The 13,814-nt window shown below is 43.3% G+C and overlaps 1 protein-coding gene and 1 pseudogene across 5 annotated transcripts in view; both read left to right on the top strand.

Annotated features, from left to right (window-relative positions):
- The window catches only part of TNC (tenascin C), a 99,847-nt gene extending 96,225 nt beyond the window's left edge, over positions 1–3,622 (top strand). For all 5 annotated transcript variants that reach the window (XM_027769648.1, XM_006142788.3, XM_006142787.2 and 2 more), the window contains one exon: positions 2,887–3,622. In XM_027769648.1, the coding sequence (XP_027625449.1) occupies positions 2,887–2,997 (111 nt within the window). In that variant the 3' untranslated portion in view covers positions 2,998–3,622. The remainder of the gene's footprint in view (positions 1–2,886) is intronic.
- A 9,384-nt stretch (positions 3,623–13,006) lies between these two features.
- On the top strand, positions 13,007–13,396 carry LOC102495652 (prefoldin subunit 4 pseudogene; annotated as a pseudogene).
- Positions 13,397–13,814: the final 418 nt, after the last annotated feature.

Genomic DNA, 13,814 nt, shown 5'->3' with positions numbered 1-13,814 from the left:
GCTGAACCCAAAAGTGAAGCAGATCCAAGTGAAGGTCACCTACGTGAAGTCAGGATGACACAGACCCTGGCACAGCCCTCCCTAGAGGCACCTGTGGGCCCCTAAGAACACCTTGGGATGAAATCCACAGTCTCCAAATCCCTTCATTTTATGAAGTGACCAAGGCCCAGAGAAAGGTGATTTTCCTGAGGTCCAGAGTAAAATCAGAGGCAAAACCAAATCTCCCTACTCCCAATCCCACGCATTCTTCTGCCCAACACACAACTCTAGCATGTCTTCTTCATCATACAGAGTCTTAAGATCCCTTTTACGAATAAATGAGTGAAACAAATTCAATAGTCAGCCTGCTGCAGAGCCCTGCCAGCACCAACATGTGCCTGAGAAGTGAATAAAGTCCAGTGGGACCAGCTACTTAATCATGACCTAGGCCCAACCCTGGTCTCTTCTCAGAAGCTGGCCACATCCCAGGGAGAATGGTGGGTGTTCTCACCAGGTCACACCACACTGATCCTAGACCTCAGGAATTCTTATCAAGTCTGCAACTCAGAATCCCAGGGGCTTTGTCAAAATGCAAAGGCCCAAATCACACCCCATGAATCCAGGGGCTCTGATTCAATGACCTCAGGTGCAATGCAGCATCTTTTGGCTTAGCTGTACTTTTTTTGTTGGTGGTAGTTTATTGTTTGAGGTTTCATTGTTTGTTTATTTGTTTTTTGGTTTTGTTTTTGGTGTTAGGACTGGCTGCTTTCCATTATTAGTCATTTTAATACACACGTTTATGCCTGAGTTAACTGGTAGCAAGTGATACCTGTCACCTTAAATGTAAATGTTACCTAAACATAATTCCTGACACTTTCCCAAGCACTTTCACCTCCTCTAATGCATGTGCTCATCACCTTTATCCTGCGAGGGAAGCAGGAAGTGGTTTATCATGCCTGTGGTACAGAAAAGGCCAGAGTTGAAGGACATCTCTTGGCACTAGTCCCATGTCCTTTCCATTTTGCTCTGTTGCCTCAACAATGCTTCTACTCTGAGCATTATTCTATGACCCTCATTGTCCTGTCCCTAATATCACTGTAAAGTCCACCTGAAAATAAAAAAGTAAAACTTCATGTCAAAAGAGGAAATCTGTTTCTCCATCCTTTCATCTAACTTCCAAAAAAGAAAGAGATGATGTAGAAGACCACACAGAAGCCACGTGATGCTCTGTTCTAGCTCAGTCTCTGCTCAGGGTGCTGTGTAGTCTCTGTAAAGTCAGTTTCCTTCTCTGGCTTCAGTCTCGGCCAAAGGACAAGGAGGGCTTGGCTTCCAGCCCTGAACTTCTATTCTAGGAAAGAAAAAGGGCAGAAAAAGGCGGTGTGGACTAAGCGCTCAGGCTGCAGGACCTTGTTGTAACTGAGTGATTACAAGCTCATATGCCCAGGAAATGAATTAGCCCTTTTTAAATCCTACCTCCCTGTCAGACTCAGAGACCACCCATGTCAATGAATGCCAAAAAATTATAATCCAAGTGTTTCTACTGTTTCCTCATTTAGCCATGAGCTTCTCTGTGGACATACCCTCCCAGCCTGGAGCAGGGTAAAGGAGAGAACTCAGGGCCTACAGTAAGGCCTCCCCAGAGCATTGTCTGAACCTGGAATTACCTTGTCCTGAGCCATCCCCTACAGTAGGTTAAGGGTATGCAGGACTAGATGGGTAGATTCCACCATCTGTAGACACGGCTCTAGGAGGGGACAGGAAGAGGACAGGAAGCCTGGACACAAATATAGCATTTTCTTGTAAAAAGCTTTGGCCAAAATTTCAAAGCTATTTCTCCCTACTTGAAATAAGGAATGTAATCTTTACCAAGCAATAGTCACGTGTCCAGCACTGTGTTATTATAGCTTCTTTATAAATGCTTTTAGTCTTCACATGAGAGGATTTCAAAAGATTTGTGGGAAAATGGAATTAAAATACAAGTTCATTTTGACACAAACTATTTATAAATCTACACAGTTTCTTTTTTTAATAATATACATTCTCTTAACTTTTTAAAGACCCCTTGTAGTATCTTTCAAGATTAGCCTTATCAGATCTCACAAAGGAAAGATAAATTTAAATGTTGTAAAACTGAGGCCTAGAAAAGTTCGATAACTTGTTTAAGGCCATTTGTCTCTCTCAAGTAAATATTTAGCCCTGTGTATCGCGTTGTATATTTATGCTCCTCCTCTGTTCCTTCTGATGTTACATCCCAAACCCTTGGTAAAATACTCTGTGAACTGTAAACATAAACACACACACCCTACATCTTGCTACTCAATTCTGTAACCTCCAATCATGACCTGAACTCTTTTAGAAACTCTTCCAAAGGATGGCAAGTTTCATTAGCTACCATGTTCTCTCAATAAGGCAGACCAAAGCTCAATACAAATGCAGATCACTTCTGACCAAGTTTAAAAAATTGGTCAGGGACCAGCAGTTAGCATAATGGCTATGTCGCTGGACTCCCACGTAGTTTGAGTCCTGGACCCGGTGGCTTAAACTCACACCAGGCGTGTGTGCATGCGTGCCCAAGATCCCAAGAGGAGAACAGAAGAGAAGGGATTGCGGTGTGGCCATCACCCCTGGGGGGTGATTTCTCACTTTCTGTCTCTCTGTCTCTCTCTGTCTGTCTGGCGAGCGCACGTGCCCTATAGCAAAAACCTCTCCAAAAAAAATTGGTCAGATTCAGCCAGCACCCTCTGAAAATTTTCATAACACAAATCAACAGAAACAGTCAAGAGAAAACTGACATAACAGGTGGTCACGAAGAAACAGAAATTGTTTGGTTTGAACAACTCCATAGCAGTAATCAAGGAACATCTTGCCTTATTGGAAACCAATCTAGAGGCCTTTTCATTTTTACAGGGTGTTAACTGGTTCCACTGGAAGGGCCACGAATACTCAATCCAGTTTGCTGAGATGAAACTTAGACCTAGCAACTTCCGGAATCTCGAAGGCAGGCGCAAACGAGCATAAATTCCAGTGACACATGGGTGAGAGAGGAATAAGGCCCAGAGGAAGGAAGGGTTTTTACCAAAGCATCAGTACAACCAGTACAACCAGCAGTCCACACCTGGGCATTTGCAAGAGTCAAAGCTGACCACGGGTCACCAGGGCCAACAGCAACAGCACTGGCCTTACCTTTTCTGCGATTGCGTCCTTCGCACCAAAGACAACCGACTCCAACAGGTTTCTGTTTTGTTGTTTGATTCAGTGAAAATCTTCCAGTGACAACATCACAGTGGTTTTTATTTCTTTGGGGTGGCTCTGGAATTGGGAGAGGGGGGTAGTCTGTACAGTGGTAGTTTGTTTTAGAACCAGCCGTATTTTACACAAAGCTGTATAATTCATTATCGTTATTTTTGTTAGCAAAGATTAAATGTGTGTCATTGAAAGTCATCCCCCTTTTTTTTTTACATTTGATACATCAGAACCCAGAAAAGCAATACTGTTTGATTTTAAAAATATGATTAATATTATTAATATAATAATGATGATGATGATGAAAACTAAGGATTTTTAAGAGTCTCCTTTCCCAAAAGCATTTGAACAGTACCTGATTGTATTTTTTTTTTTTTAATAAAAGCACAAGTACTTTTGAGTTCGGCTGTTATTTTGTCTTTTATTGTTGAGTCTGAATTCTCAAAGCGAATGTATTTGAACAACGAGAGGAAGGGATGTTGGAAAGGAAAGGTAAGGAGGGATGGTGGTCAAGTGGAGGGCGAAAGGAAATGGGAGACTGAAGGCTGGGAGGGAGGACATTTTTCTGAACAGTCAAACAAGGTCAGAGGAAACTTGTAAGTTAAGATTCAACTTCTTGCTCAGCATTTCCAAGACTAATAGTTTTTGATATAAAGGATGCTTTTATACCCATTTTCTAATGTAACCTCCTAGCAATTCTATAATACAGATGAGGGGAGGATTATCATGCAAGCTATTAAAATCCCCAGAGGCAGACTGCCTGAAGTTCAAATCTTGGCTCCATCATTTTCAAACTCCCTAATCTCTCTTGCTTTGCTTCCCTCCTCTGTAAAATAGGGATACTCACACTTCTTATTTCTTAATATCTCTGTAAAGAACAAAATATATCATCTATATTTAGCAGGGTGCTTAATATGTGAGGGGTCTTGTAAAGTTCTCAGAAAATGTATATTATGAAAAAATTATGCATGGATTTCAAAGTTTTTGTACCAAAAGAAACCAGTAGTTTAATGCCACATTCCCACAAATGTTTCGAAGTACCCTCGTATATTAAGTGCAATAAGTATTTGCTAGCACTTTATACGGGATGGACTGCAGTTCAAAGAAGTACAATGACTTGGCTGTGACTGCTTACCAGATCAGTAATAGAAATTGGATCTAAACCCATGTTTTCTAGCCCCATTGTTTCTATTTTCTCCCAGTCCCCTGATAAAGATTTTTCCTTCCTGGGTGAAAAGTACAGGTGGCAGAATGTGAGATATGATCAATGTTCACTGGATCCATCAGACTCCTTCAATCCCAAATTCTTAGAACTAGGGAGAATCTCTGTCAGGACTGTCTCCTTCTCCCCTACACCAACGTCCCCTAAAATAAAGAGAATGCAGTGTCCTTGCCGTATCTGCTAACAGGCACCTCATACCCTGCACAGCAGACCTGTTACAACTCAGCAAATCCTGTGAGTCAGAGCCACACAGGACGTAACATTTCTCTTTTAAAACAAGATATGTGTGCGGAGGGGCAATTCCCAGTTCATTCTCTTAGAGATTTTCAGCAAATTGACTTATTTAATGAAAGTGTTTCAGCTGATAGCCTCATTCAAATGGAATGTGATGTCTCAGAAGCCAGAATCAGAGGAATTTATGGACCAGTCAGATACTTTTGCTGCTGAGTTTATCTTGCTTTAATAAATGCTGTCATGTTATATATACAATTTGCTGTCTCAGATCATAAGACCTGCTGTCTGCAATTCAGCCATAGCAACACTCTTCTGGCTACATAAACCCAAACAAACAGGCTCCCCATAACAACCAAACCTTAAGTGGGAGGCTTAACTCTCCAGTGGTTGCAGACTTGGGAGTCTCTAGGCCCAAATCCTATTCCTTCTCCAGAACTATAGACATACACTTGTACCTAAACTATTCCCCAGGGGACACACAATAATAAAATTCCAATTGATGAAGAAGCCATATCAAACAGGAATCCCCAATCATGGCCTTGGGAAGGTTGTAGTTGTCCCAAATGGAGACCACAGGGCCTGAGGCCAGGCCACTTAAAACACTCACAGTTGGTTTCCAAGTGCTCTGGTCCCAAGTGTGAGCTCACCATTTCTCAAACACATCCTTTAGTCTGACTCTGTGGTTTTGTTTAGGCAACCTCCTCCATCACGGAAGGTCTATTAAAATTCTACTCTATCTTCCAGCTCCAGCCTGCCCTGCTCCTCATGGAGATCTCCACTGAGAATTATTTCCAGGCATTCAGTCTTCCCTTTGCTCCTGTCCCACCTGCTCTCCTCCCTTCTGCCTGTTCTGTGCTCTTCATAGTCACCTTGTATGAACTGTATCAATGCCCTCCCATGTCCAGTTGGCCATCAAAATGGGAGACACCAGCAAAACATTGAAAGGAGGAAACTGGAGATAGAGGTTAAGTCTAAGTACTTATTTTCAGCTACAACTCTAGAGCAACACTGTGGATTAATGGCTTCCCTGGAGAAAGAGTCATAGCCACTGTCAACTTCCTGTGGCCATATAACTCTCCCTTCAGATGTCAGATACTTACTTCCCCCTCACCCCACAGGCCTAGGGACATCACTGGGTCCCAGCTGCTATTAAACTTGAGAAACTGGGCTAACCCTTGGGATCTCATCCACTCTGCCTATACCTTTGACAATAGTTCTTCTACCTAAATCCTTCTTAGGGACCCTGACAGGTCACCCACTCTTGGGACTATCTGAGCACTTAGTACCACTGCCATGGCAGTCTGCTCACATTATCCAGTTAATTTCACCTTGTACTTCTCTCCCTGGAGTGGCCATTAGTCATTTAATGGTTTCCCAGCATCCAAAATCCTTTCCAGTTTGAGGGAATTTTCCACTGGGGAGGACCTTGACTCCCACCATGAAAGACACAGGAAAACACTTTCCTCCTCCTGCTGATAGAGAGGGCATGAGCACATAGCAGGTTTTGCCAACCGGATACCCACAGAGGGACTTTTAGCCCTGAGGAAGGAATGCACAAAACAGCCTCTGAGTCTGTCTTCCCCACCAACAGTCACGTTATCTAGCAGCAGAGCTGTCTATTCGTGGGGCCGTGACCAGCATCCGGGGCAAAGCCCCACAGTGTCCTTCATTAATAGTGTTTCTCACAATCCCAGAGGCACACTGGCTGATCATTCCTGCTACCTGGCCTCTTCTGGTGCCACAGAGTTTTCTGAGCCAGCTTATTCAGACTTCCTGTTCATTTTATATCTTCCTGATATCTTTCCAGAAAACTGTTTTCCTACCAAGGTAGTCTCAGGTGAGTTCTGGTACTTGCAGCCAAGTACATGGATGGATGCTCTTCTCTCCTGGATCATGAGCCCCTCTCTCTACTGACTCTCCTAGAGTCCCAGAACTGTGCTTGGCTCTTGATATACTTGAATTTGATCATTTCAGTAATTGTGAGACAGGTAAAATTATTCCATTCTCCATTCAGCAGTCAGGCCTCCAAGGGTCAGGTGACTTGACTTACCCAGGACCACACAGCTGGTATCAAACCAAGATTTAAAGCCAAGTTCTCTTATTCAAAAATCCAGATTCTTTAAAAAGAGGGTATTTTATTCATGTCAACCAACCACCCTAAACTGAGAACAGCACTTTATTCATTTGACAAATGCTTGTGGAAGGAATCTGTTAGTGAAAAAAGATCCCTGATGTCATGAACTTACATTCTAACAAGGAACAATAAACGATGAATATGATACATGAGCAACTAAATAGTATATTAGAAGGTAACAAGTGCTGTGGGAGGAAGGAAAAAGTAGAGAGGATGAAAGAAAGGGTGCCATAGTGGGAAGGGGTACCTGTTGTGATATTAAACTGAGTTGGACAGTCAAGGTCAGCTTTGTTAAGAAAGATTCCATGACGGGACCAGCAGATGGCATAATGGTTACGTCACTGGACTCCCACATAGTCAACTGCGGTTCAAGTCCCAGACCCGGTGGCTTAAAACTCAAACCCAGTGTGCATGCATGCCCAAGATCCCAAGAGAATGGAGGAGAGGGGATTGTGGCATGGCCATCCCCCAGGGAGTGATTTCTCGCTTTCTGTCTCTGTCTCTCTGATGAGCTCCATGCCCTGTAGCAAAAATTTTCTCTCTTAAGAAAAAACAAAAATCTCTGAGAAACAGATATGCAGTCAGGGAATATTTGTTGAATTGAATTAGTGCTTATTCCCCTCATTTTGAATATGGAGAAGCATTTTAGACAAGGACAGAGAAAACCCTGCATGCCACAGCAGTTTGGCAAAAGGTCCTGAGAACCCAGGTTGCCTTTCTCCTTCTCCAGTACAGCATGGCTGTCCATCCTGTACAGCAGCAAAAAAGGGCAGGTTTCTCCTCACTGAGCCTCTGTGGCCTGACGGCCATCAGATCAACTTGCAGGTCCCAGTCCATTGGGACTATCCCCTCCCCATTGCCTTAGCTTGCCACCAAGCTGTTTCCACCATGCCTTGCCCAATCCTGAGTCTCCCCCTGGGCTGTGCTGATTGGCCTTTCCTTCTAAGAGCCTCATTTCCCTTTTCATCTGTAAATCAGTATTGAGCACCCTCCATGTGCCTAGCACTGAATGAACAAAATAACCACAGTCCCTGCCTTCGTGCAGCCTCCATACCAGGGAAGCTGCCAACAGCCACATGGCCAGACAGGCAGCGCTTTAGAGGCAAATACAAGGGGCTCAGGAAAAAGAGGATTAGTAGAAACAGAATGCAAGTAAACATAGAAAATAGATTTGGAATGGTATATACCATCGCAGAGTAAACAAAAAAGGGGGCACTGCCAGTCATATGCATCTCTCAAAAAAATCAGCAGAGCAAAAACTAAAGATGCACAACATACTACAATCTTTTTTGTTGAAGATGATGAATGTGGTAAAAGATCTGATGTGATTATCGCACACTGCATGCATGTTTTGAATAACTATATTGTACCCCACAAAGATGTACAACGATTCAATGTAAATAAGAAATAATAAAATCTTTTTTAAAAAAAGAAGCTATGAGAATATCTGGGGGTGCTAGGGTGGGCTGAGGTGAAGCCTTCCCTGAGGGAAGGGCATTTGAACCTGGATCTGGAAGCTGAGGAGAAGGTAAGCAGGTGAAGGAGGCAGGGGAGACAGGAGGCAGAGGGCAGAGGAGTTCTACAGACTCTGGGGCCACTGGAGGTACAGCAAGGGGAGGCACTGAGAAGATGACAATGCAATGGACAGCAGGAAGCCAGTCACAGGCCTTTCCGGTCCAGGGTAAGAATTTCTTTTTCTTAATTGCAATAGAAAGCTACTGAGGAGTCTTAAGCAGGGGAGTATCACAATCCCATCTGTTTTTTTCACAACCTTTCCACTGCAGTCTGGAGTTTGGCTGGGCAGTGCCAGATGGGAGGAGACCCGTGAGGAAGCCCCTCTAGGTGAAAAGAGATAGAGTCTGCCCAGCATGGTGTCTTGGAGGTAGGTCATATAGTTCTAGAGGTGTTTAGAAGGTAAAACTCAAGGACTTGGAGCCCCATGAGCCTCTCCATGTCTCCACTCCCCCAATTCCTGAGCTGCCCTCAGTTCTTACAGGGGGATTTTTTTTTTTTTTTCCTGGACAGGTGTGTCAGTTTCAATAGGGCAGCCTAGCTACTAATGCTGGGAACCAGAATGAAAGCCCCACTAACTACAGGAGCTGGAAGGCTACAGGGTTCTGGAGCCCAAGGGCATTGGTAAGGGTGGATGGAGGAATCAGAAAGGCTCCCTGGAGGAGAGCCATGGAGGCCCACAGCTGGATGTGAAGGGTAAGGGCAGTGGGGAACAGAGGTGAGAGTGCTATAGGATTGTGCCTAGAAGGCTTGGTGTTCTCCAAGTGCAGCTGAGAGCCTCTGAAGGTATTTAGGCCAGGAATGACTTCATCAACGTTGCTCTTTAAAAAGCTCATGACTCACCAGAAAGGCTTTTGCTCCTTCTGCTGTGTCCTCTGGCCTCCGTGTGCTACCGAAAGTATTCTGCAGACGCATACCATGGAGGCTAGGGATGGTGTAGTGTGTAAGTGGCCAGCAGAGGGCTCCCTCCCCTGGGCTTCCTCCCTCCCCAGAGAGCTCACAGAGTATTAAAACTTCAGGGAGAAGAAAGAAGCAGGACAAAGCTCTTTTGTAAATCACTCCATTCCCACAAGAATGGAAGAGATTTCAATCTTTTATAGAAAAAAATAAAAAAAAAACACAGTCAAAATAAGTACTTCCCACATTTGTCCAGGTGAAGAAACTGTTTCAGACTAGAGAAGTGGGTTCCCCCACGTTCACTCAACCTCTTGAGGCCCATAGTGGGACTCAAAGTCAGGGCTTCTGACTTGTCAAAGAATAACAACGGTGTATCTATTCCCTTATTCAAGTTTTTATTCTAAACACCCTAAGCACCTGATATTTACCTGTTCCTTCATCAGACTTCAGTTTACAAAGCTAATTCCATCATAATTACTTAATTCATCTTTGTAGTGATAGCTAAAACAATTCTGTTTTCCAATAACTGAGTCATCTTCGTCTAGTCATTTAATTTTTCTGAGTATCCCTTAAAATAAAGATTATAAATACCTACCCTACCCTGATGAGAATTTAAAGGAGGAAACACACGGCACCTGACCTGGAGAAAAATCCTATCAACACAGGTTTCTCGCCCTAAAATTCTACTACGCACCAGGTAAACATCTGGGTGAAATACTTGAGTCGACCAGCAGATGGCAGCCTCCACCTGACTTTAGGAGGGTACTAGCCAGGTGCTGCTGTGAACGGGGCTGATGGCACAGGGCTCCCAGGCTGAAACATTTGAAAAAACAACTACACCTTCACTGGAACGCTTCTCTCAACCCCTGCTCACCTGGTGCGCAAAACCTCCTGTCAACAGCCATAACCCCTCTGCTTATCACCTCCTGCAGATGCATTCTGGGGTGAGGGAAGGATCACTTGAGACACAGGTGGAAGTGTTCCTGGCTTGCAGTCATCTCCATTCGGATTCTTCAAGGGCCACTTGCCAAAGGCCACCACCCTTCTCTAGCATGTCTAAGTGTCTAAGGGCTCTCCCACGTCAATGTCCCATCACTAGTTCATCTTTATTGACTCATCCCTTCTTGCTGCTTGCGAAGGCCAAGCTCAAGACCATCGGCTGTTCTGCGCTTGTTCCTTTGCCTTGTTACTGACCCACTGGCAGCAAGACTTCTATTGGCCTCTCCTACTGCTTAATCTGTCAGCACAGAGCAAGGCACCTCTGAAAGCACGCTTTTGTCCCTGCTGCTGCTACTACCCTCTCACCTGCTCTTGTCTCTAAAGCCTGGTTTAGATGTTAATCCCCGAGGATTATCTGGAGTCACTTGGGCAACACTGAGGATGAAACCCAAAGCCCTGTGTCACCAGCACCTGCCTCTGCCAGTTTGGGCCCCAAAGAGCTACAGAATGATCCTCTCTGGACACAGTGTTATGGTAGCACTTTTTATCACCTTCTGAGACACTTGCCTCCTAAATCAGATGAAAGCGTTGTGGAGGCCTTTGAGGCCCATACTTCCCTGACCCCTGCTGCCCTCTCCTGACACCTGCTGTTATGCAAATCAATGAGCACAATCCACTGCAAGCTCTTTACCTGGAATGCTCTCTGTGGCACATGAATGACTTACTTTCTCAACTTCCTTCAGGCATCTCCCAAGGCCAAGGCCGTCTTCTCAGTGAGACCTGCCCTCATCATCCGAGGTAAAGGCAACACGTGCAAATGCACACACATGCAAACATACACATGCACCCCGCCAACCCTAGTACTCTTATTTTTCCCCTGGAAGCACTACTGCTTGCTTTATTTATGTGCATGATTTCTAGAAACCAATCTCCATGACAACAGAACTTTGTAGATACCCCCCTTGCTGAGTCTCTATTACCTAGAACAGAGCCTGTCATTTCTCAATCACTGTGTGTTGACTGAATAAATCACTAGACCTAGGGGAGTCGAGAAGTCCTTATTAGCCTTTTCTTGCTGTATGTTCAGTTTGTTGAGTGCTGACCGAGACACTACTTTCAGATCATCATTTTATAGCTGAAACAAACAAACTCAGAGAGGAAGTGATTTTTTCCAAAGCCGCCACGCAATCGATGTGGATGTGAATTCAGTTCCTGCTTACTCACACCATTAACTCAATGGGAAGGAACCTGAGTGTGATTTCAAGAAATAGCAAAGAAATTGCTCTGTCAAGAACTCAGCAGCAACATCGCTGAGTAAGGAGCCGGCTAATGGGCTGAGATTGTTTAACAACCAAGGGTGGAAAAATCCAGTAGGACATTTAAAGAGAAGAAAAAAAGTAAAACTATAAATATCAGCCTTTTCAAAGACAGACCATGTTATATAAAGGGGTCTTCAAAAGTTTGCAGAAGGCTGGCTCTGTGGCCTTGTGCTTAAAGAAGCTGTAGCCCACATGGCTGACCCTGGCTCTGGTGGCTTGAAGAACATGCCATGCACATGTACCTATGTGCCCCAAATCCCAACAGGTTGGAGAAATGGAGGAAAAGGGATTGCAGTGTGACCATATCCCATTAGGGAATACTTTCTCCTCTCATTCTCTGGCAAGAACATGTGCTCTCTGGCAAGAAAAAAATTAATTAATTAAAAGTTCACAGAAAAGGCTATCTATAATAAAAAAATTTGTGCATGGATTTCAAATTTTTTTGCAGCAAAATAAACTTGCATTTTAATTCCAGTCTTTCACGAACATTGAAAGTCTCCTTGTATGTCCAACCAAAATAATTGTAATACTCTAGAGCATCTCCTCACTCATGGTCTCTTGGGGAGCATTCTCCCAATTTTGAACAGAGGCCCCACCATGCAGTTACACTGAGAACCAGCATTTCTTAAGAATAAGTAGGGGGACCAGCAGGTGGTGTGGTGGTTAATGTGCTGGACACTCCCACATGGCCGACCATGGTTCGAGTGTGGGAGCTGGTGGCTTGCTTTCTCACTTTCCCACTGTCTCTTTCTCTCTGTGTGTCTCTCTCTGGTCAAATTAAAATTTTGTTTAAATGAATGAATAAATAAAATTAAATTAAATAATTAAAAAAAGAATCTGTAGGAAAGTTGGGCAAAATTAACTAATCTCTCAAGGTTTTCATTTACCATGATTAACTAAAAACGTTTATTAAGATGATGGGAATGATTTGCCAGATATGGCAGGAACATCACTGCACTGGGTTCACTTATTATAATTGTGAGCTTAGGAGCTTCTTTAATCAGGGCCATAAAATGAGACCTTGATTATCCCCAGAGACTTCATCTTTTCGTGTATATATTTCTCTGCAACCAAGATTTTCTCAGCAGCTAGCAGAGGAGAACAGAGCAAGCCCAAGGTGTGTAAAAGGGGATTGGGAGAGAGAAATACACAGGAGACCCGTCTGGATAGGAGCTGAGGGCAACACTCTGCCTGGACACCTATCAGGCGAGCATCAGAGGCAGGTTGGGAAAGGAGTCTCCATCCAAAAGCCCAATTCTAAAGTAGCAAAGAGCTTTGAACTCAAAGCAGTTCTCAGCTCCAGAACAGCCTGCAAATTCTGAGGGCATGAACTGCTCTGCTATATTCGGCATCAATATTGGGGTCTCCAGTGCAGCAACCCCAGTGCCATGTACTTGAATATAGCAGTCACACAACTGAGATTTAAGGAGTAAATGTATAATAATTGCCTGAAAGTTATTGGGAAGATTGGGCAGTGACTACCAGTGGAAAGAAGTTTGCACCCAATTAAAATTTGCCTTATTGACCATGAAGAAGGCAGCTGCAGTTGTCAATGTTACTTTCAAAAATCAACAAAAGATAAACAGGTTTACATGGAATGCAAGTGTAATCACAGAGCCAAAAGAAGAAATAGAAATAAAAAAAGAAACAACTCCAAAATTTAGAAGATGCTTGTGATGACATCATACTTGCAGATGACAACTGTTTAATGATACCTTATCATATTGGTGATGTTTTCATCAGCAATTCTCAAGAAAAAAAAAAGAAATACTAGAAGAAACAAAGAAACATTTGCAAGAAGAAATTGGTGCTTTAGAATCCAGAGTGGAGTCAATGCAGCAGGTGTTAGCAGATTTGCAATTTCAGTTATATGCAAAATTTGGAAGCAACATAAACCTGAAAGCTAATAAAAGTTAAATATTTTATAAGGCCTTTTAAAATGTGTTTAATAAACTTGAATATTGTTTAAAAAGAATATAAAAAGAAATGTCTCATTAATATATTTGTCATCCTTAGAACAGAGTATATTTAGACTATCAAAATAATACAAAGATAGAAATCCTACCTCCTGAGAAAGAGAAATACAGAATAATGAGTAGGGACATGATCTCTGTTTCAAAATCTCTGAAAGTCTGTCACAGAGAAGAGAGAGACTTATTTTGTTGGGTGACAGAGAGAAGAACTAGTACACAACAGTGAAATCAACAGGGAACAAAGTGCATTCAAATAAAATAAGAACTCTGGGGACCAGCAGATGGTATAATGGTTATGTCGCTGGACTTCCATATGGCCAACCACAGTTCAAGTCCCAGACCCAGTTGCTTCAGACTCACAC

This window comes from Tupaia chinensis, unplaced genomic scaffold, assembly GCF_000334495.1.
Source record: "Tupaia chinensis unplaced genomic scaffold, TupChi_1.0 Scaffold000081_1, whole genome shotgun sequence".
NCBI lineage: Eukaryota > Metazoa > Chordata > Mammalia > Scandentia > Tupaiidae > Tupaia > Tupaia belangeri.
The sequence above is the reverse complement of the archived record's forward strand: the minus strand, read 5'-3'. Positions and strand labels throughout refer to the sequence as shown.